This window comes from Oncorhynchus mykiss, chromosome 18 (assembly GCF_057628025.1).
Source record: "Oncorhynchus mykiss isolate SJ-2025 chromosome 18, ASM5762802v1, whole genome shotgun sequence".
NCBI classification, from domain to species: Eukaryota; Metazoa; Chordata; class Actinopteri; order Salmoniformes; family Salmonidae; genus Oncorhynchus; species Oncorhynchus mykiss.
Window position 1 is genome coordinate 14,429,899 of NC_143039.1, and position 22,062 is coordinate 14,451,960.

Genomic DNA, 22,062 nt, shown 5'->3' on the forward strand with positions numbered 1-22,062 from the left:
TTTAGACTAGAGCCCTATGGGTGCTGGTCCAAAGTAGTGCACTAAATAGGGAATACTGTGACATTTGGAACACAACGTAGTGAGTGGGTTTTCCACACGACTTCAAGGAACTAGCCAGGCTTTCCTCCATTCCTCCATTCCTCATCCATCCTCCATTCCTCATCCATCAATCTTTCCTCATCCATCAATCTTTCCTCATCCATCCTCCATTCCTCATCCATCCTCCATTCCTCATCCATCCTTTTTTTCTCATCCATATATACTGGCCTCTGATGATGGTGCTCCTCTCAAGGTGACCCATTTAAAACCCTGCTGCTGCTCTCCTCTCTATCTGTCTCCCTCTCTCTCTCTCTCTCTCTCTCTCTCTCTCTCTCTCTCTCCCTCTCTCTCTCTCTCTCTCTCTCTCTCTCTCATTTCTCTCTCCCTCTTTCATTTCTCTTTCTTTCCTTTCTCTCTCGCTCTCTCTCCTCTCTCTTTTCTCTCCCTCTTTTTTCTCTCTCACTCTCCCTCCCTCTCTCTCTATAAATGTCTTTCTTTCTCTCTCTCCCTTTCTCTCTCTCTGCCCCCACTCTCTCTTCCCTTCCCTGTCCTGGTTTCAGCTGATAGAGGGTATAAATAACAGCACTCTTCCACAGAGGCTAAAAGGCTTTTATTTCTGTGGTCTAGCCGTGTGAAAATAACACAGTACAGTGAGTGATGATGACTTGATGAGTTCTAGATCACTTCTGTCATGGATAGTCAGATGGATATGTTAGTAGGAACTGAGCACCGTCTGCTGGGAAGTCACTAAGCAGCACTAACTCTTTCTCATTGTGTGTGCCAGGTCCCAAACAGACTAGAGAAACATCAATTTTGACAATCACGATATAGTCATGTAACTGTGGCATGGACATCTAGTGAGAACCCTGTTATGGTTATTGGTCATAGGTTACTACAGACAGACACTACCAGATAGGAAGGCTTTACTGATCTGCACTGAAGGGGGGAATACTTTACTGATCTGCACTGAAGGGGGGAATACTTTACTGATCTGCACTGAATGGGTAAATACTTTACTGATCTGCACTGAATGGATAAATACTTTACTGATCTGCACTGAATGGGTAAATACTTTACTGATCTGCACTGAAGGGGGGAATACTTTACTGATCTGCACTGAATGGGTAAATACTTTACTGATCTGCACTGAAGGGGGGAATACTTTACTGATCTGCACTGAATGGGTAAATACTTTACTGATCTGCACTGAAGGGGGGAATACTTTACTGATCTGCACTGAATGGGTAAATACTTTACTGATCTGCACTGAATGGATAAATACTTTACTGATCTGCACTGAATGGGTAAATACTTTACTGATCTGCACTGAATGGATAAATACTTTACTGATCTGCACTGAATGGGTAAATACTTTACTGATCTGCACTGAAGGGGGGAATACTTTACTGATCTGCACTGAAGGGGGGAATACTTTACTGATCTGCACTGAAGGGGGGAATACTTTACTGATCTGCACTGAATGGGTAAATACTTTACTGATCTGCACTGAAGGGGTAAATACTTTACTGATCTGCACTGAATGGGTAAAGAAGTCAAAGACAATCAGGCCTTTACAGTGACAGTGAACACGTCTTATGACCAAACCAGACAGTCTTGGTTCAAGTCCACTAACATCTACTATGTATGTACAGGACATTACAGAGACAGGGAGGGAGAGAGAGCCACTCATTTAGCTAAAGTACAAGCAAGTGGCTCTGAGAAGAGACAGTAAAACAATATCAGACATTGCTATCTCAATCTGCATGAGATCACGATGTCCCATTCTTCATTCATAACCCACACAGTATGGTACTACTGTAAGGCAGCTGAAGAATCCAACACTGGACTATTCAAAGCCTACTACTCTGAGACAATGGCAACTTCATGTCAGTGGAGAGGTATGTGTCTCGGCCAGTGCCTTTGTCTTCTAGAGAAAGGAGCATCGCGCCATGTAAAATATACAGTACCAGTCAAAAGTTTGGACTAATTTTCTTTATTTTTACTATTTTCTACATTGTAGAATAATAGTGAAGACATCAAAACTATGAAAGAAAGGGTGGCTACTTTGAAGAATCTCAAATATAAAATATATTTTGATTTGTTTAACACTTTTTTGGTTACTACATGATTCCATATGTGTTATTTCATAGTTTTGATGTCTTCACTATTATTCTACAATGTAGAAAATAGTAAAAAATAAAGAAAAACCCTTGAATGAGTAGGTGTGTCCAAACTTTTTACTGGTAGTGCATGTGAAGTATAGATAGTTTTTACATTTTGAGGAAATATCAAGGGTGAGTTTCCCAAAGCATTCATATCTAATGTGGTACATTACTTCTCTAAGTATTTATTGAGGACCATGTTCATACCTCTAAGATATGATGGAGCTACAAGAAGCCCGTTGTTACTAGTACTGACACTTGGCCTACCTACTGAATGCTGCGTTCTTGTATGCCGATGAAATATTAACGTTGTTTTGGGAATAAGCCACGGGGAGTCCTTCCAGAATGAGGTTTTATCAGTATAAACATTTAATGAGGCAGTATGGCTTTCTTCAATGCCAGGCACAGTGTCAACCAATCACAAGATCAGATTCTGTGGGCTGATTAGGTTGACATCCCTTCCTCAGTATTCAACCTTTCCTTGGAACCTTTCCTTGGAACCTTTCCTTGGAACATTTCCTTCTAATCCGATTGTGAAGATTTGAAATTAAGATGGGCACGGATCTCAAGTCAGACTACTGCCTATAGATTCCATAACCGCTCTGTCAGATAAATGTTATACAGGTTAGAGCCACAAACAGATATAAGTTATCACTCTTCTAGGGATGGACATTTGACTTTTTTTTTTTACTGTTTGAGTACTCGCAGGATTTATTTTTGAGTACTCAAGTTTTTAGAACACAAGGAACGCACTGGAAAAAATATGTGTGTATTTATCTATATCCCAACAGTACGCAACAATGTCCAATTTATCACAACCGTTACAGATAACTCATTCTAATTGATAAATCGCCCCAAATATATTCAGTCAATAAAAAACGCAAGTGCCAATTTATTAAAACCGTAATATGGTTATATTATATCCTGGCACACAATCTGTACTATCAACTGGTTATATTATATCATGGAACACAATCTGCAATATCAACTGGTTATATTATATCCTGGCACACAATCTGCAATATCAACTGGTTATATTATTTCATGGAACACACTAATATCAACTGGTTATATTATATCCTGGAACACAATCTGCAATATCAACTGGTTCTATTATTTCATGGAACACAATCTGTACTATCAACTGGTTATATTATATCATGGAACACACTAATATCAACTGGTTATATTATATCCTGGAACACAATCTGCAATATCAACTGGTTATATTATTTCATGGAACACAATCTGTACTATCAACTGGTTATATTATATCATGGAACACACTAATATCAACTGGTTATATTATATCCTGGAACACAATCTGCAATATCAACTGGTTATATTATATCCTGGAACACACTCTGCAATATCAACTGGTTATATTATATCCTGGAACACAATATGCAATATCAACTGGTTATATTATATCCTGGAACACACTCTGCAATATCAACTGGTTATATTATTTCCTGGAACACACTCTGCAATATCAACTGGTTATATTATATCCTGGAACACACTCTGCAATATCAACTGGTTATATTATATCCTGGAACACAATCTGCAATATCAACTGGTTATATTATATCCTGGAACACACTCTGCAATATCAACTGGTTATATTATATCCTGGAACACACTCTGCAATATCAACTGGTTATATTATATCATGGAACACACTCTGTCATATCAACTGGTTATATTATTTCCTGGAACACACTCTGCAATATCAACTGGTTATATTATATCCTGGAACACACTCTGCAATATCAACTGGTTATATTAGATCCTGGAACACACTCTGCAATATCAACTGGTTATATTATATCATGGAACACAATCTGCAATATCAACTGGTTATATTAGATCCTGGAACACACTCTGCAATATCAACTGGTTATATTAGATCCTGGAACACACTCTGCAATATCAACTGGTTATATTATATCATGGAACACACTCTGTCATATCAACTGGTTATATTAGATCCTGGAACACACTCTGCAATATCAACTGGTTATATTATATAATGGAACACAATCTTTAAAAAGGTAGTAACCTCAGCAGTGGTCCGTTCATAGAAGTCAATGGTGCGATGGCACAGCCTCATTTAGTTCATTTAGAACCAAAACCTTTTCCAGTGTGAAGTGATGCGCATCTCGCGTCTGAAACAGTGACTCTCAAAGAGAGATCATTTGAAACAGGGCTCAATTTGGTGAGTTGAAAGATCATTTTATTCAGGGTTACAAACCAATATCTGTATTTATTTATTTTTTTACAAAATACAGACGTTTTATTTAGTTTATTCAGCCTGTTCATTGGAGTAAAATAAAAACATGGATGAACAATTCCACATTGAACAATGCATGGGGATGAATTATGGCCACAACATCAGTTTGTCTTTATAAAACTAATGGTTTTGCATATTTTGAGTGTGGAACTTGTCTATGTTTAGGGGGGGTTATAGCTTAGGCACTAGCAGTTCGCAAATGATTTCTATACGGAAAATAGACAGGGCGCAATTATTCCAAAACTGTAGCTCGTTGTTGAAACACATATTTCCCTAAAACTGACGTCATTTGGGAAGGAATGAAGCCTGCGTATCCCATCAGATTGTCACTTGTGTTCTCTCTCCGGCCTCGAGGTCACCAGGCTGCTCGTTATGGCGCACACCTGACACCATCGTTACGCGCACCTGCGTATCATCAGCCCCACCTGGACTCCATCACCTCCCTGATCACCTTCCCTATTTATGTCCCTCCCTTTGGTTCCTTCCCCAGGCGTTATTGTTTCTGTTTCCTGTCTGTGCGTTGTTCGTGTTTCTTGTTTTGGATTATGTTTTCATTTATTTATTAAATGATTCACTCCCTGAACTTGATTCCCGACTCCCAGCACACACGTTACACAGTTAGATACGTTTTATAGACATTTATTTATTAAATGATTCACTCCCTGAACTTGATTCCCGATTCCCAGCACACACGTTACACCGTTAGATACGTTTTATAGACATTTATTTATTAAATGATTCACTCCCTGAACTTGATTCCCGACTCCCAGCACACACGTTACACAGTTAGATACGTTTTATTTGTATTTCTGTAGGCCTAACGGGAGCTTGTGTGTAGACGCGGAGGGGAAAGGGGATTTAGGGAGAAGAACTGTGTGATTCTTGGCTTGGTTTCTTATTTGTTATGCCCCGCAAATACACAAGTACAATGGAACACTTGAGTCAAAGCAAATTAACGTTGTCTTCAGGGCAAAAATGAACTTTCTTTCACAAATAAACATTTATTTGCCTGTTCGGGCAGTCACAAAGCACATTCCACATAATAGCTTTACAGTATTTGAAATATATATATATATATATATATATATATATATATATATATATATATATATATATCTGGTTAAAGATGGAGTTGTGATGCCCATCCAGTACTCATGGCCATCCCTAGTAACCAATAGATGGAGTTGTGATGCCCGTTCAGTACTCCTGTCCATCCCTAGTAACCAATAGATGGAGTTGTGATGACCGTTCAGTACTCCTGTCCATCCCTAGTAACCAATAGATGGAGTTGTGATGACCGTTCAGTACTCCTGTCCATCCCTAGTAACCGATAGATGGAGTTGTGATGACCGTTCGGTACTCCTGTCCATCCCTAGTAACCGATAGATGGAGTTGTGATGACCGTTCAGTACTCATGACCATCCTTAGTAACCAATAGATAGAGTTGTGACGCCCGTTCAGTATTTATGGCCATCCCTAGTAACCGATAGATGGAGTTGTGATGCCCGTTCAGTACTCCTGTCCATCCCTAGTAACCAATAGATGGAGTTGTGATGCCCGTTCAGTACTCCTGTCCATCCCTAGTAACCAATAGATGGAGTTGTGACAACCGTTCAGTACTCATGACCATCCCTAGTAACCAATAGATGGAGTTGTGACAACCGTTCAGTACTCATGGCCATCCCTAGTAACCAATAGATGGAGTTGTGATGCCCGTTCAGTACTCCTGTCCATCCCTAGTAACCAATAGATGGAGTTGTGATGCCCGTTCAGTACTCCTGTCCATCCCTAGTAACCAATAGATGGAGTTGTGACGACCGTTCAGTACTCCTGTCCATCCCTAGTAACCAATAGATGGAGTTGTGACGACCGTTCAGTACTCATGACCATCCCTAGTAACCGATAGATGGAGTTGTGATGCCCGTTCAGTACTCCTGTCCATCCCTAGTAACCAATAGATGGAGTTGTGATGCCCGTTCAGTACTCATGGCCATCCCTAGTAACCAATAGATGCCATAACTGTCAGAGAAATACAGGTTAGAGACACAAACAAATCCAAGTTATCACTGTTTCTACTCCTTGAACTGAGCTGCCTGGGCCTCTATAGCCTCACCCTGGATGTCAGTCAGTACTACAGTGGGGACTACAGTGTAACGAGGCCTGGCAGAACAAATCCAATGTGCCCTCATCCATTCACCCGTCCCCCGCCTGCCTGACTGTCTGCCTGAGCCCCTCCCCAGGGAAAGACCACACTGCTACACTACACTACAGGATAACACAGGGACTATTAGACTACACTACTACACTACAGGATAACACAGGGACTATTAGACTACACTAATACACTACAGGATAACACAGGGACTATTAGACTACACTACTACACTACAGGATAACACAGGGACTATTAGACTACACTACAGGATAACACAGGGACTATTAGACTACACTACTACACTACAGGATAACACAGGGACGATTAGACTACACTACTACACTACAGGATAACACAGGGACTATTAGACTACAGTAGATACTGCAGACAAGTGAAGCTTCACATCAGTCATGCCTGGCAATGTACTAACTCCACCTCCTACAGTTCTCTTCATAAGGACACTAGCCAGTAACTCCACCTCCTACAGTTCTCTTCATAAGGACACTAGCCAGTAACTCCACCTCCTACAGTTCTCTTCATAAGGACACTAACCAGTAACCACACCTCCTACAGTTCTATTCATAAGGACACTAGCCAGTAACCACACCTCCTACAGTTCTCTTCATAAGGACACTAGCCAGTAACTCCACCTCCTACAGTTCTCTTCATAAGGACACTAGCCAGTAACCACACCTCCTACAGTTCTCTTCATAAGGACACTAGCCAGTAACTCCACCTCCTACAGTTCTCTTCATAAGGACACTAGCCAGTAACTCCACCTCCTACAGTTCTCTACATAAGGACACTAGCCACTAGCTCCACCTCCTAAAGTTCTCTTCATAAGGACACTAGCCAGTAACTCCACCTCCTACAGTTCTCTTCATAAGGACACTAACCACAAACTCCACCTCCTACAGTTCTCTTCATAAGGACACTAGCCAGTAACTCCACCTCCTACAGTTATCTTCATAAGGACACTAGCCAGTAACTCCACCTCCTACAGTTTTCTTCATAAGGACACTAGCCAGTAACTCCACCTCCTAAAGTTCTCTTCATAAGGACACTAGACACTAACTCCACCTCCTACAGTTATCTTCATAAGGACACTAGCCAGTAACTCCACCTCCTACAGTTATCTTCATAAGGACACTAGCCAGTAACTCCACCTCCTACAGTTCTCTTCATAAGGACACTAGCCACTAACTCCACATCCTACAGTTCTCTTCATAAGGATAGCCAGTAACCACACCCCCTACAGTTATCTTCATAAGAATAGCCAGTAACCACACCCCCTACAGTTCTCTTCATAAGGACAGCGAGTAACCACACCCCCTACAGTTCTCTTCATAAGGACAGCCAGTAACCACACCCCCTACAGTTCTCTTCATAAGGATAGCCAGTAACCACACCCCCTACAGTTCTCTTCATAAAGATAGCCAGTAACCACACCCCCTACAGTTCTCTTCATAAGGACAGCCAATAACCACACCCCCTACAGTTCTCTTCATAAGGACAGCCAGTAACCACACCCCCTACAGTTCTCTTCATAAGGACAGCCAGTAACCACACCCCCTACAGTTCTCTTCATAAGGACAGCCAGTAACCACACCCCCTACAGTTCTCTTCATAAGGACAGCCAGTAACCACACCCCCTACAGTTCTCTTCATAAGGACAGCCAGTAACCACACCCCCTACAGTTCTCTTCATAAGGACAGCCAGTAACCACACCCCCTACAGTTCTCTTCATAAGGACAGCCAGTAACCACACCCCCTACAGTTCTCTTCATAAGGACAGCCAGTAACCACACCCCCTACAGTTCTCTTCATAAGGACAGCCAGTAACCACACCCCCTACAGTTCTCTTCATAAGGACAGCCAGTAACCACACCCCCTACAGTTCTCTTCATAAGGACAGCCAGTAACCACACCCCCTACAGTTCTCTTCATAAGGACAGCCAGTAACCACACCCCCTACAGTTCTCTTCATAAGGACAGCCAGTAACCACACCCCCTACAGTTCTCTTCATAAGGACAGCCAGTAACCACACCCCCTACAGTTCTCTTCATAAGGACAGCCAGTAACCACACCCCCTCACAAATATCAGAAATGGAAATATTAAGTTAGCCATTGTTCAGAACGTGTGAAGCATAACATTAGTCATGTTGTGTCTGCAGTCACTCCAAACTGATTTTTTATTTAACTAGGCAAGTCAGTTTAGAACAAATTCTTACTTACAATGACAGCAGGTTAACTGCCTTGTTCAGGAGCAGAACAACAGATTTTTACCTTGTCAGCTCAGGGAATCAATCTAGCAACCTTTACGGTTCCTGGCCCAACGCTCTAACCACTAGGCTACCTGCCGCCCCAGTCTTCCTCAGAATGGATGGTGAAGTGAAACATCGGCTAGTTCAACTCTACAACTCTGATTTTCAGCCCCCACAGAAGAAAGGAACTGTTTGCTATGAGTTGTGAGCCAAAAGCCCAGAGTTGAGTTTGGTTTGGGGGAGCTGGAGCACAAGCACAAGCGTCCACAGCTGTGCCAATCTGTGCAAACAGAAACGTGTCTGGGAGAGAAAAGACAAATGAAAAGATGCAGTCTCTCTCTCTGCTGTCTCAAAATAGACCAGCCAGGAACAACACATGTAGATGACACAATCACAGGGAAGAGAGGAGAGCCAACCCTCCCATCTCTCTGTTTCTCCATCCAAAGGAAGAATGAGAGAATGGTAAACAAACTTGAACAAAGTAAAATACCCGTTCATCAAGACAATCACAACCATCAGGCAGCCGAAGTGGAAGGGCTGTGGGTGATTGGTTGGTCAGCCTGTCAATCAAGAGACCAAACATTCTTTTGACAAATGGTCAATTCTCACCAAGCATTAAATTCTATTAGATTTAATCTGAAACATGTCCTAAAAGATTCAGCTACTGAGGTGATTCTGGTAGGTTTCATCTGAAACATGTCCTAAAAGATTCAGCTACTGAGGTGATTCTGGTAGGTTTCATCTGAAACATGTACTAAAAGATTCAGCTACTGAGGTGATTCTGGTAGGTTTCATCTGAAACATGTACTAAAAGATTCAGCTACTGAGGTGATTCTGGTAGGTTTAATCTGAAACATGTCCTAAAAGATTCAGCTACTGAGGTGATTCTGGTAGGTTTCATCTGAAACACGTACTGAAAGATTCAGCTACTGAGGTGATTCTGGTAGGTTTCATCTGAAACACGTACTAAAAGATTCAGCTACTGAGGTGATTCTGGTAGGTTTCATCTGAAACATGTACTAAAAGATTCAGCTACTGAGGTGATTCTGGTAGGTTTCATCTGAAACATGTCCTAAAAGATTCAGCTACTGAGGTGATTCTGGTAGGTTTCATCTGAAACATGTCCTAAAAGATTCAGCTACTGAGGTGATTCTGGTAGGTTTCATCTGAAACATGTACTAAAAGATTCAGCTACTGAGGTGATTCTGGTAGGTTTCATCTGAAACATGTCCTAAAAGATTCAGCTACTGAGGTGATTCTGGTAGGTTTCATCTGAAACATGTCCTAAAAGATTCAGCTACTGAGGTGATTCTGGTAGGTTTCATCTGAAACATGTACTAAAAGATTCAGCTACTGAGGTGATTCTGGTAGGTTTCATCTGAAACATGTACTAAAAGATTCAGCTACTGAGGTGATTCTGGTAGGTTTCATCTGAAACATGTCCTAAAAGATTCAGCTACTGAGGTGATTCTGGTAGGTTTCACCTGAAACATGTACTAAAAGATTCAGCTACTGAGGTGATTCTGGTAGGTTTCATCTGAAACATGTCCTAAAAGATTCAGCTACTGAGGTGATTCTGGTAGGTTTCATCTGAAACATGTCCTAAAAGATTCAGCTACTGAGGTGATTCTGGTAGGTTTCATCTGAAACATGTCCTAAAAGATTCAGCTACTGAGGAGGGTGCTGTTCTGCATGATGGCTTTGACCAAGGTTGCATCCAAAATGGGACCCTATTCCCTATATAGTGCACTACATTTGACCAGGTCCTGCATAGGGTCTGGTCAAAAGTAGGACACTATGTAGGGAATAGGGTCCCATTTCAGACTCAGACCATATTACAGTGAGCAGAGAAATTAAATATTAATCAGGATTCAGGAAACCCCTTTCCACTAAAAAAGGTTTCAGGCTAAAAATACAAATAAAATACACTCCATAACAGGATTTCTGAGAGGCTATTGGGGAACATCAGCATAAAATGACAATAATTGAGATAAGAGGTAACTTGGACTGGAAAATATTTTCTAGGACATGGCCTGTATATTGCAGAGAAACTTTAGTGAACTTTTCATAAAAATGATTTAGCCTCATTTGCCAAATTAGTCCGTATATTATTATGATGATTTTATTATGATTCTGACTTCAATAGTTCAATTAATTAAATTAGTGAATCATTTCCCAACCTGTGAATGGAGGTGTCTGCCTACTAAAACTATTGCTAGCTTCTAAAATGGCACCCTATTCTCTATTTGGTACACTACTTTAGACCAGATCCCTATGAGCCCTGGTCAAAAGTAGTGCACTATATACGGAATAGAGTGCCATTTGGGACATACACTATTAACTTTTCCCCCTGCTCCAAATAGTTTCCCCCCAGGCCGGATCAACTGCCCAACGAAGAGATGATCAATACAGGTTTTGCTGTAGCCTCATTAATCAATATGATGCGGAGTTGATGATGTCAACAGTTAAAGGTCCACGATACCAACACTGCTACTGATTGACCTTGGTTCTGTTGCTCTGCCCTGCCCAGGATCACATCAATACACTACACGGTTCTGTTGCTCTGCCCTGCCCAGGACAACTATCAATACACTAGAAGGTTATGTTGCTCTGCCCAGGACAACTATCAATACACTAGAAGGTTATGTTGCTCTGCCCAGGACAACTATCAATACACTAGAAGGTTATGTTGCTCTGCCCAGGACAACTATCAATACACTAGAAGGTTATGTTGCTCTGCCCAAGACAACTATCAATACACTAGAAGGTTATGTTGCTCTGTCCTGCCCAGGACAATTATCAATACACTAGAAGGTTATGTTGCTCTGCCCAGGACAACTATCAATAAACTAGAAGGTTCTGTTGCTGTGCCCTGCCCAGGACAACTATCAATACACTAGAAGGTTATGTTGCCCTGCCCAGGACAACTATCAATACACTAGAAGGTTATGTTGCTCTGCCCTGCCCAGGACAACTATCAATACACTAGAAGGTTATGTTCCTCTGCCCAAGACAACTATCAATACACTAGAAGGTTATGCTGCTGTGCCCAAGACAACTATCAATAAACTAGAAGGTTATGTTCCTCTGTCCTGCCCAGGACAACTATCAATAAACTAGAAGGTTATGTTGCTCTGCCCTGGACAACTATAAATAAACTAGAAGGTTATGTTGCTCTGCCCAAGACAACTATCAATACACTAGAAGGTTATGTTGCTCTGCCCTGCCCAGGACAACTATAAATAAACTAGAAGGTTATGTTCCTCTGTCCTGCCCAGGACAACTATCAATACACTAGAAGGTTATGTTGCTCTGCCCTGCCCAGGACAACTATCAATAAACTAGAAGGTTATGTTCCTCTGTCCTGCCCAGGACAACTATCAATAAACTAGAAGGTTATGTTGCTCTGCCCTGGACAACTATAAATAAACTAGAAGGTTATGTTGCCCTGCCCAGGACAACTATCAATACACTAGAAGGTTATGTTGCTCTGCCCTGCCCAGGACAACTATAAATAAACTAGAAGGTTATGTTGCTCTGCCCTGGACAACTATAAATAAACTAGAAGGTTATGTTGCCCTGCCCAGGACAACTATCAATACACTAGAAGGTTATGTTGCTCTGCCCTGCCCAGGACAACTATAAATAAACTAGAAGGTTATGTTGCTCTGCCCTGCCCAAGACAACTATCAATACACTAGAAGGTTATGTTGCTCTGCCCTGCCCAAGACAACTATCAATAAACTAGAAGGTTCTGTTGCTCTGCCCTGCCCAGGACAACTATCAATACACTAGAAGGTTCTGTTGCTCTGCCCTGCCCAGGACAACTATCAATACACTAGAAGGTTCTGTTGCTGTGCCCAAGACAACTATCAATACACTAGAAGGTTATGCTGCTGTGCCCAAGACAACTATCAATAAACTAGAAGGTTTGTTCAACATGATTTCCATGTAGTGAATCAGTAAGTTGATCCTATTGTTCCAAACTACACGGGGCTTTGTGTTAGGGCCTAATCATCAGGTGTAGCCAACACTGGTGAAATGACATTTCATGGGTAACCATGACCACGTATCACATCAAAATATGAATACAATGACCAAAAGTGTACTTATTGCACACCACACATTCCATCAAAGAAATAGATCAGCCCCGAGTATCAGATTCTGCCTGTCTATGGATCTCTGCAGGCTTAATCTCGTTTAAAAACATGACGTCCTTTCATCAGAACCCACATACTGTAACGGGCATACAGTGCATTCAGACAGTATTCAGACCCCTTCACTTAAAATGGATTACATTTTTTTTTTAATCCTCAACAATCTATACACAATACTCCATAATTACAAAGCAATTTTTTTAACTTAAATAAAAATAAAAATAAACGTTTTTTTTTTAAATTATTTTTTTACAAATGTATAAAACATAAAAACTGAAATACCTTATTTACACAAGTATTCAGACCCTTTGCTATGATACTCAAAATTGAGCTCAGGTGCATCCGGTTTCCATTGATCATCCTTGAGATGTTTCTAGAACTTCCTTTGAGTCCACCTGTGGTAAATTCAATTGATTGGACATGATTTGGAAACGCACACACTGCACTGTTGACAGTGCATGTCAGAGCAAAAACCAAGCCATGAAGTCAAAGGAATTGTCTGTAGAGCTCCGAGACAGGATCGTGTAGAGGCACAGATCTGGGGAAGCATTGAAGGTCCCCAAGAACCCAATGGCCTCCATCATTCTTAAATGGAAGAAGTTTGGAACCACCAAAACCTTTCCTAGAGCTGGCCGCCCTGCCAAACAACGCCCAGCAACTGGGGGAGAAGGGCCTTGGTCAGGGAGGTGACCAAGAACCCGATGGTCACTCTGACAGAGCTCCAGAGTTCCTATGTGGAGATGGGAGAACCTTCCAGAAGGACAACCATCTCTGCAGCACTCCACCAATCAGGTCTTTATAGTAGAGTGACCAGATGGAAGCCACTCAGTAAAAGCACATGACAACCCGCTTGGAGTTTAGCAAAAGGCACCTTAAGGACTCTCAGACCATGAGAAACAAGATTTTATGGTCTGATGAAACCAATACTGAACTCTTTGGCCTGAATGCCAAGCGTCACGTGTGGAGGAAACCAGGCACCGTTCATCACCTGGCCATTACCATCCCTACGGTAAAGCATGGTGGTGGCAGCATCACGCTGTGGGGATGTTTTTCAGCGGCAGGGACTGGGAGACTAGTCAGGATCGAGAGAAAGATGAACGGAGCAATGTACAGAGAGATCCTTCATGAAAACCTGCTCAGGAGCGCTCAGGATCTCATACAGAGTCGAAGGTTCACCTTCCAACAGGACAACGACCCTAAGCACACAGCTTAGGAGTGGCTTAGGGACAAGTCTCTGAATGTCCTTGATTGGCCTAGCCAGAGCCCAGACTTGAACCTGATGCAACATCTCTGGAGAGACCTGAAAATAGCTATGCAGCGACGTTAACCATCCAACCTGACAGAGCTTGAGAGGATCTGCAGAGAAGAATGGGAGAAACTTCCCAAAGACAGGTGTGCCGAGCTTGTAGCGTCATACCCAAGAAGACTCAAGGCTGTAATCGCTGCCAAAGAGTAAAGGGTCTGAATACTTATGTAAATGTGATATTTCCGTTTTTAATTTTTAATACATTTGCAAAAATGTCTAAAAATCTGTATTTGCTTTGTCATTATGGGGTACTGTGGGTAGATTGACGAGAAAAAAAAACTATTTAATCAATTTTTTAATTTTAGACCTTAAACTGTGCCCAGTGGGTAGTGACCAATATTTTGTTTCATTTCCTCCAGTTTTACTCAGCAAAAATAAAGTAGGACTGAGTCTATCATATAAAATAGTGACTCATCTTTGCCAGAACAATAGTCTACCTGGCGATGTTATTGATCATGGTCATAGTTCAGATAGGCCTAGTTTGGGTTGCTTCTGGCTAGATGTCTAAATATAGCTGTAACATCGCACTGTCTTCAATATTACGGAACGAAGATGCCTAATTGTGAGGAAGAACAGCAAAGCAGGCTGCCATCCAAAGTACTGCAGACAGAATATGCTTTCCATCTGATCCTGCAACCTCCACTACAAGTAGGCTGAATGATTTAGCTACCTCTGGACTCTAGAGAAGTGATGTGATATATCCCTAGTTGATTCTGCTCTAGACTTTAGAGAAGTGACATGATATATCCCTAGTTGATTCTGCTCTGGACTCTAGAGAAGTGACATGATATATCCCTAGTTGATTCTGCTCTAGACTCTAGAGAAGTGACATGATATATCCCTAGTTGATTCTGCTCTGGACTCTAGAGAAGTGACATGATATATCCCTAGTTGATTCTGCTCTAGACTCTAGAGAAGTGACATGATATATCACTAGTTGATTCTGCTCTGGACTCTAGAGAAGTGACATGACATATCCCTAGTTGATTCTGCTCTAGACTCTAGAGAAGTGACATGATATATCCCTAGTTGACTCTGCTCTGGACTCTAGAGAAGTGACATGATATATCCCTAGTTGATTCTGCTCTAGACTCTAGAGAAGTGACATGATATATCCCTAGTTGATTCTGCTCTAGACTCTAGAGAAGTGACATGATATATCCCTAGTTGATTCTGCTCTAGACTCTAGAGAAGTGACATGATATATCCCTAGTTGATTCTGCTCTGGACTCTAGAGAAGTGATATGATATATCCCTAGTTGATTTTGCTCTAGACTCTAGAGAAGTGACATGATACAGCCCTAGTTGATATTTGCTGCTAACATGAATGACTTTCAGCTCCAAATGCAGGTACAGGATGCAGTTTATTTCTGTAGCCCGTCTGGCATGTTGAAAATGCATCACCATTTAAGTCCGTAATGACAGGCTACATTTGAGCAGCGATTGTGCGCGCATGTTCACATGTTTCCACACGTGCATGTGTGTGCACGCGCGGTCGCAAGTTTTGTACCACACCATTTTGGGGGTTGCGGGTCAAAAAGTTTGCAAACCACTGGGACACATGATAGTGGCAACAAGTAGGGTTGGATATAGTCATGGTAGGCTACAGATGTAGGATTTCAATTTGAGCCAGTTTGCTACATCAGGAATATAAACCTGCAGCAACAGGAAATTATCTGGATTAAAATTCATTGACATTTTTGTAGGGGTTGAAACATTTTTTTGTAAGGGAAAATCAAGTCTGACATCTAAAAGTGGAAATTACAAACTTCAGAAGCCTTTTTTAAACCTCAATTACACTATACGTTTTAAAGTCCCAGGACAGTAATCCTGCAACAGGGTGATCAAATTAAGGCATGCTCTATTTGGACAGGAATAGTGTGGTTTGTTGTTGATAAGGGTAGAATTGATTCCAGTTGTAAATAGTTTATCTGAATACTTTACTCCTCAGATGGCACTTCTTTCCCCTCTTCTAATAATGATAATAATAACAATTATAATAATAATAAAAATTGCACCAGCTTCAAACAGCTGAAAATACAATATTTTTGGTGATGGAAAAGATATTTCACAGCGGTTTAGATGGTACAATGATTCACTACACTATTTTTGCTTGTTTTGACACATAAACTGAAATTAGGCAAACTATTTGAATTTTAGCAACCAGGAAAGCAGGTTTCAGCATATTGCACCTTTAAGGATGAAGAGAACCTGTTATGAGCATGTATACCTTAAGGATGGAGAGAACCTGTTATGAGCATTTATACCTTAAGGATAAAGAGAACCTGTTATAAGCATGTATACCTTAAGGGTGAAGAGAACCTGTTATAAGCATTTATACCTTAAGGGTGAAGAGAACCTGTTATGAGCATGTATACCTTAAGGGTGAAGAGAACCTGTTATAAGCATGTATACCTTAAGGGTGAAGAGAACCTGTTATGAGCATGTATACCTTAAGGATGGAGAGAACCTGTTATAAGCATGTATACCTTAAGGATAAAGAGAACCTGTTATAAGCATTTATACCTTAAGGATGAAGAGAACCTGTTATAAGCATGTATACCTTAAGGATGAAGAGAACCTGTTATAAGCATGTATACCTTAAGAGTGAAGAGAACCTGTTATGAGCATGTATACCTTAAGGATGGAGAGAACCTGTTATGAGCATGTATACCTTAAGGATGAAGAGAACCTGTTATAAGCATGTATACCTTAAGGGTGAAGAGAACCTGTTATAAGCATTTATACCTTAAGGATGAAGAGTAAAATGTTACTGTGCATTTCACATAATACTTCCTGAAGAATCAACTGTGTGACACTGATGCCATCATGGTCTTACCTTGTGCCTGCACTTCAGAACCACTCCATAGGCTCCTGGAGAGAGAAGAGAGGAGAACGCTTAGCAACGGGGATGTATCCAAACATCACTTATATTTGTATTAATGGTTCGGCTAAAAAAGGTTGTGAAATCCTACTATACAGAGTTGATATTCTCTAAACAAGGTATAGGTGAGTGAACTGGAGCTCATCTTCACTATGTTCTGTAGCCATTCAAGGGTGAAGAAACAGTCTTGGGAGATGTCATGCACCTCAGCTCATGCCCACTTTATGCTCATCCATATTTCAACTGACTTCAACTGTGAACCCTTCATTTGGCTTTCTGGCTTTGTTTTTTTTATATATATATGTATATATGTATATATATGTATATATATGTATAAATGCTGTTTACCCTTTTTCTCCCCAATTTTGTGATATGCAATTGGTAGTTACAGTCTTGTCTCATCGCTGCAACTCCCGTACGGACTCGGGAGAGGCGAAGGTCGAGGGCTGTGTGTCCTCCAAAACACAACCCAACCAAGCCACATTGCTTCTTGACAAGCCAGACACACCAATGTGTTGGAGGAAACACCCTGCACCTGGCGACCATGTCAGTGTGCACTGCACCCGGCCACAGGAGTCGCTAGAGCGCGATGGGACAAGGACATCCCTGCCGGCCAAACCCTCCTCTAACCCGGACGACACTGGGCCAATTGTGTGCCTCCCCATGGGTCTCCCGGTCGCAGACGGCTGCGACAGAGCTTGGGCTCGAACCGGGATCTCTAGTGGCACAGCTACTTAGACCAAAGCACCACTCGGGAGGCCCACTGCTTTCTGGCATTCTGACAGATGCTGTCAGAGCAAACATGATTCCTCCATTACCTACATGACAACATGACCGGTCAGGAGGTAGTCAGTTGATAGTCAGTGTATTATCAGTTTATAGTCAGTTTATAGTCAGTTTATAGTCAGTTTATAGTCAGTGGATAGTCAGTTTATAGTCAGTTTATAGTCAGTTTATAGTCAGTTTATAGTCAGTTTATAGTCAGTGGATAGTCAGTTTATAGTCAGTTTATAGTCAGTTTATAGTCAGTTTATATTCAGTTTATAGTCAGTTTATAGTCAGTTTATAATCAGTTTATAGTCAGTTTATAGTCAGTTTATAGTCAGTTTATAGTCAGTTTATAGTCAGTGAATAGTCAGTTTATAGTCAGTTTATAGTCAGTTTATAGTCAGTGGATATTCAGTTTATAGTCAGTTTATAGTCAGTTTATAGTCAGTGGATAGTCAATGGATAGTCAGTTTATAGTCAGTTTATAGTCAGTTTATAGTCAGTTTATAGTCAGTGGATAGTCAGTTTATAGTCAGTTTATAGTCAGTTTATAGTCAGTTTATAGTCAGTTTATAGTCAGTGGATATTCAGTTTATAGTCAGTTTATAGTCAGTTTATAGTCAGTTTATAGTCAGTTTATAGTCAGTGGATATTCAGTTTATAGTCAGTTTATAGTCAGTTTATAGTCAGTTTATAGTCAGCGAATAGTCAGTTTATAGTCAGTTTATAGTCAGTTTATAGTCAGTTTATAGTCAGTGGATATTCAGTTTATAGTCAGTTTATAGTCAGTTTATAGTCGGTTTATAGTCAGTTTATAGTCAGTGGATATTCAGTTTATAGTCAGTTTATAGTCAGTTTATAGTCAGTGAATAGTCAGTTTATAGTCAGTTTATAGTCAGTTTATAGTCAGTTTATAGTCAGTGGATATTCAGTTTATAGTCAGTTTATAGTCAGTTTATAGTCAGTGGATAGTCAGTTTATAGTCAGTTTATAGTCAGTTTATAGTCAGTTTATAGTCAGTTTATAGTCAGTTTATAGTCAGTGGATATTCAGTTTATAGTCAGTTTATAGTCAGTTTATAGTCAGTTTATAGTCAGTGGATAATTATTGAATAGTCATCACATAGCCAGTAGATAGTCTGTGAATAGTCATCACATAGCCAGTAGATAGTCTGTGAATAGTCATCACATAGCCAGTAGATAGTCATCACATAGCCAGTAGATAGTCTGTGAATAGTCATCACATAGCCAGTAGATAGTCTGTGAATAGTCATCACATAGCCAGTAGATAGTCTGTGAATAGTCATCACATAGCCAGTAGATAGTCAGTGAATAGTCATCACATAGCCAGTAGATAGTCATCACATAGCCAGTAGATAGTCTGTGAATAGTCATCACATAGCCAGTAGATAGTCAGTGAATAGTCATCACATAGCCAGTAGATAGTCTGTGAATAGTCATCACATAGCCAGTAGATAGTCTGTGAATAGTCATCACATAGCCAGTAGATAGTCAGTGAATAGTCATCACATAGCCAGTAGATAGTCTGTGAATAGTCATCACATAGCCAGTAGATAGTCATCACATAGCCAGTAGATAGTCATCACATAGCCAGTAGATAGTCTGTGAATAGTCATCACATAGCCAGTAGATAGTCTGTGAATAGTCATCACATAGCCAGTAGATAGTCTGTGAATAGTCATCACATAGCCAGTAGATAGTCAGTGAATAGTCATCACATAGCCAGTAGATAGTCTGTGAATAGTCATCACATAGCCAGTAGATAGTCTGTGAATAGTCATCACATAGCCAGTAGATAGTCTGTGAATAGTCATCACATAGCCAGTAGATAGTCTGTGAATAGTCATCACATAGCCAGTAGATAGTCTGTGAATAGTCATCACATAGCCAGTAGATAGTCTGTGAATAGTCATCACATAGCCAGTAGATAGTCTGTGAATAGTCATCACATAGCCAGTAGATAGTCTGTGAATAGTCATCACATAGCCAGTAGATAGTCAGTGAATAGTCATCACATAGTCAGTGAATAGTCATCACATAGTCAGTAGATAGTCAGTGAATAGTCATCACATAGCCAGTAGATAGTCTGTGAATAGTCATCACATAGCCAGTAGATAGTCTGTGAATAGTCATCACATAGCCAGTAGATAGTCTGTGAATAGTCATCACATAGCCAGTAGATAGTCAGTGAATAGTCATCACATAGTCAGTGAATAGTCATCACATAGTCAGTAGATAGTCAGTGAATAGTCATCACATAGCCAGTAGATAGTCTGTGAATAGTCATCACATAGCCAGTAGATAGTCAGTGAATAGTCATCACATAGCCAGTAGATAGTCTGTGAATAGTCATCACATAGCCAGTAGATAGTCAGTGAATAGTCATCACATAGCCAGTAGATAGTCTGTGAATAGTCATCACATAGCCAGTAGATAGTCTGTGAATAGTCATCACATAGCCAGTAGATAGTCAGTGAATAGTCATCACATAGCCAGTAGATAGTCTGTGAATAGTCATCACATAGCCAGTAGATAGTCTGTGAATAGTCATCACATAGCCAGTAGATAGTCTGTGAATAGTCATCACATAGCCAGTAGATAGTCAGTGAATAGTCATCACATAGCCAGTAGATAGTCATCACATAGCCAGTAGATAGTCTGTGAATAGTCATCACATAGCCAGTAGATAGTCAGTGAATAGTCATCACATAGCCAGTAGATAGTCTGTGAATAGTCATCACATAGCCAGTAGATAGTCTGTGAATAGTCATCACATAGCCAGTAGATAGTCAGTGAATAGTCATCACATAGCCAGTAGATAGTCTGTGAATAGTCATCACATAGCCAGTAGATAGTCTGTGAATAGTCATCACATAGCCAGTAGATAGTCATCACATAGCCAGTAGATAGTCTGTGAATAGTCATCACATAGCCAGTAGATAGTCTGTGAATAGTCATCACATAGCCAGTAGATAGTCTGTGAATAGTCATCACATAGCCAGTAGATAGTCAGTGAATAGTCATCACATAGCCAGTAGATAGTCATCACATAGCCAGTAGATAGTCTGTGAATAGTCATCACATAGCCAGTAGATAGTCAGTGAATAGTCATCACATAGCCAGTAGATAGTCTGTGAATAGTCATCACATAGCCAGTAGATAGTCTGTGAATAGTCATCACATAGCCAGTAGATAGTCAGTGAATAGTCATCACATAGCCAGTAGATAGTCTGTGAATAGTCATCACATAGCCAGTAGATAGTCATCACATAGCCAGTAGATAGTCATCACATAGCCAGTAGATAGTCTGTGAATAGTCATCACATAGCCAGTAGATAGTCTGTGAATAGTCATCACATAGCCAGTAGATAGTCTGTGAATAGTCATCACATAGCCAGTAGATAGTCAGTGAATAGTCATCACATAGCCAGTAGATAGTCTGTGAATAGTCATCACATAGCCAGTAGATAGTCTGTGAATAGTCATCACATAGCCAGTAGATAGTCTGTGAATAGTCATCACATAGCCAGTAGATAGTCTGTGAATAGTCATCACATAGCCAGTAGATAGTCTGTGAATAGTCATCACATAGCCAGTAGATAGTCTGTGAATAGTCATCACATAGCCAGTAGATAGTCTGTGAATAGTCATCACATAGCCAGTAGATAGTCTGTGAATAGTCATCACATAGCCAGTAGATAGTCAGTGAATAGTCATCACATAGTCAGTGAATAGTCATCACATAGTCAGTAGATAGTCAGTGAATAGTCATCACATAGCCAGTAGATAGTCTGTGAATAGTCATCACATAGCCAGTAGATAGTCTGTGAATAGTCATCACATAGCCAGTAGATAGTCTGTGAATAGTCATCACATAGCCAGTAGATAGTCAGTGAATAGTCATCACATAGTCAGTGAATAGTCATCACATAGTCAGTAGATAGTCAGTGAATAGTCATCACATAGCCAGTAGATAGTCTGTGAATAGTCATCACATAGCCAGTAGATAGTC

The 22,062-nt window shown here is 40.7% G+C and overlaps 1 protein-coding gene across 6 annotated transcripts in view; it reads right to left on the reverse strand.

The window, feature by feature from the left end:
* Window positions 1–22,062, reverse strand: part of LOC118936564 (cyclin-dependent kinase-like 5) — a 70,453-nt gene that overhangs the window by 32,036 nt on the left and 16,355 nt on the right. For all 6 annotated transcript variants that reach the window (XM_090207256.1, XM_090207255.1, XM_090207254.1 and 3 more), the window contains one exon: window positions 17,218–17,252. Coding sequence is in view for 4 of the 6 variants with exons in the window: in XM_090207254.1 (XP_090063380.1) it covers window positions 17,218–17,252 (35 nt within the window). In the remaining 2 variants the exon portion in view is untranslated. The remainder of the gene's footprint in view (window positions 1–17,217; window positions 17,253–22,062) is intronic.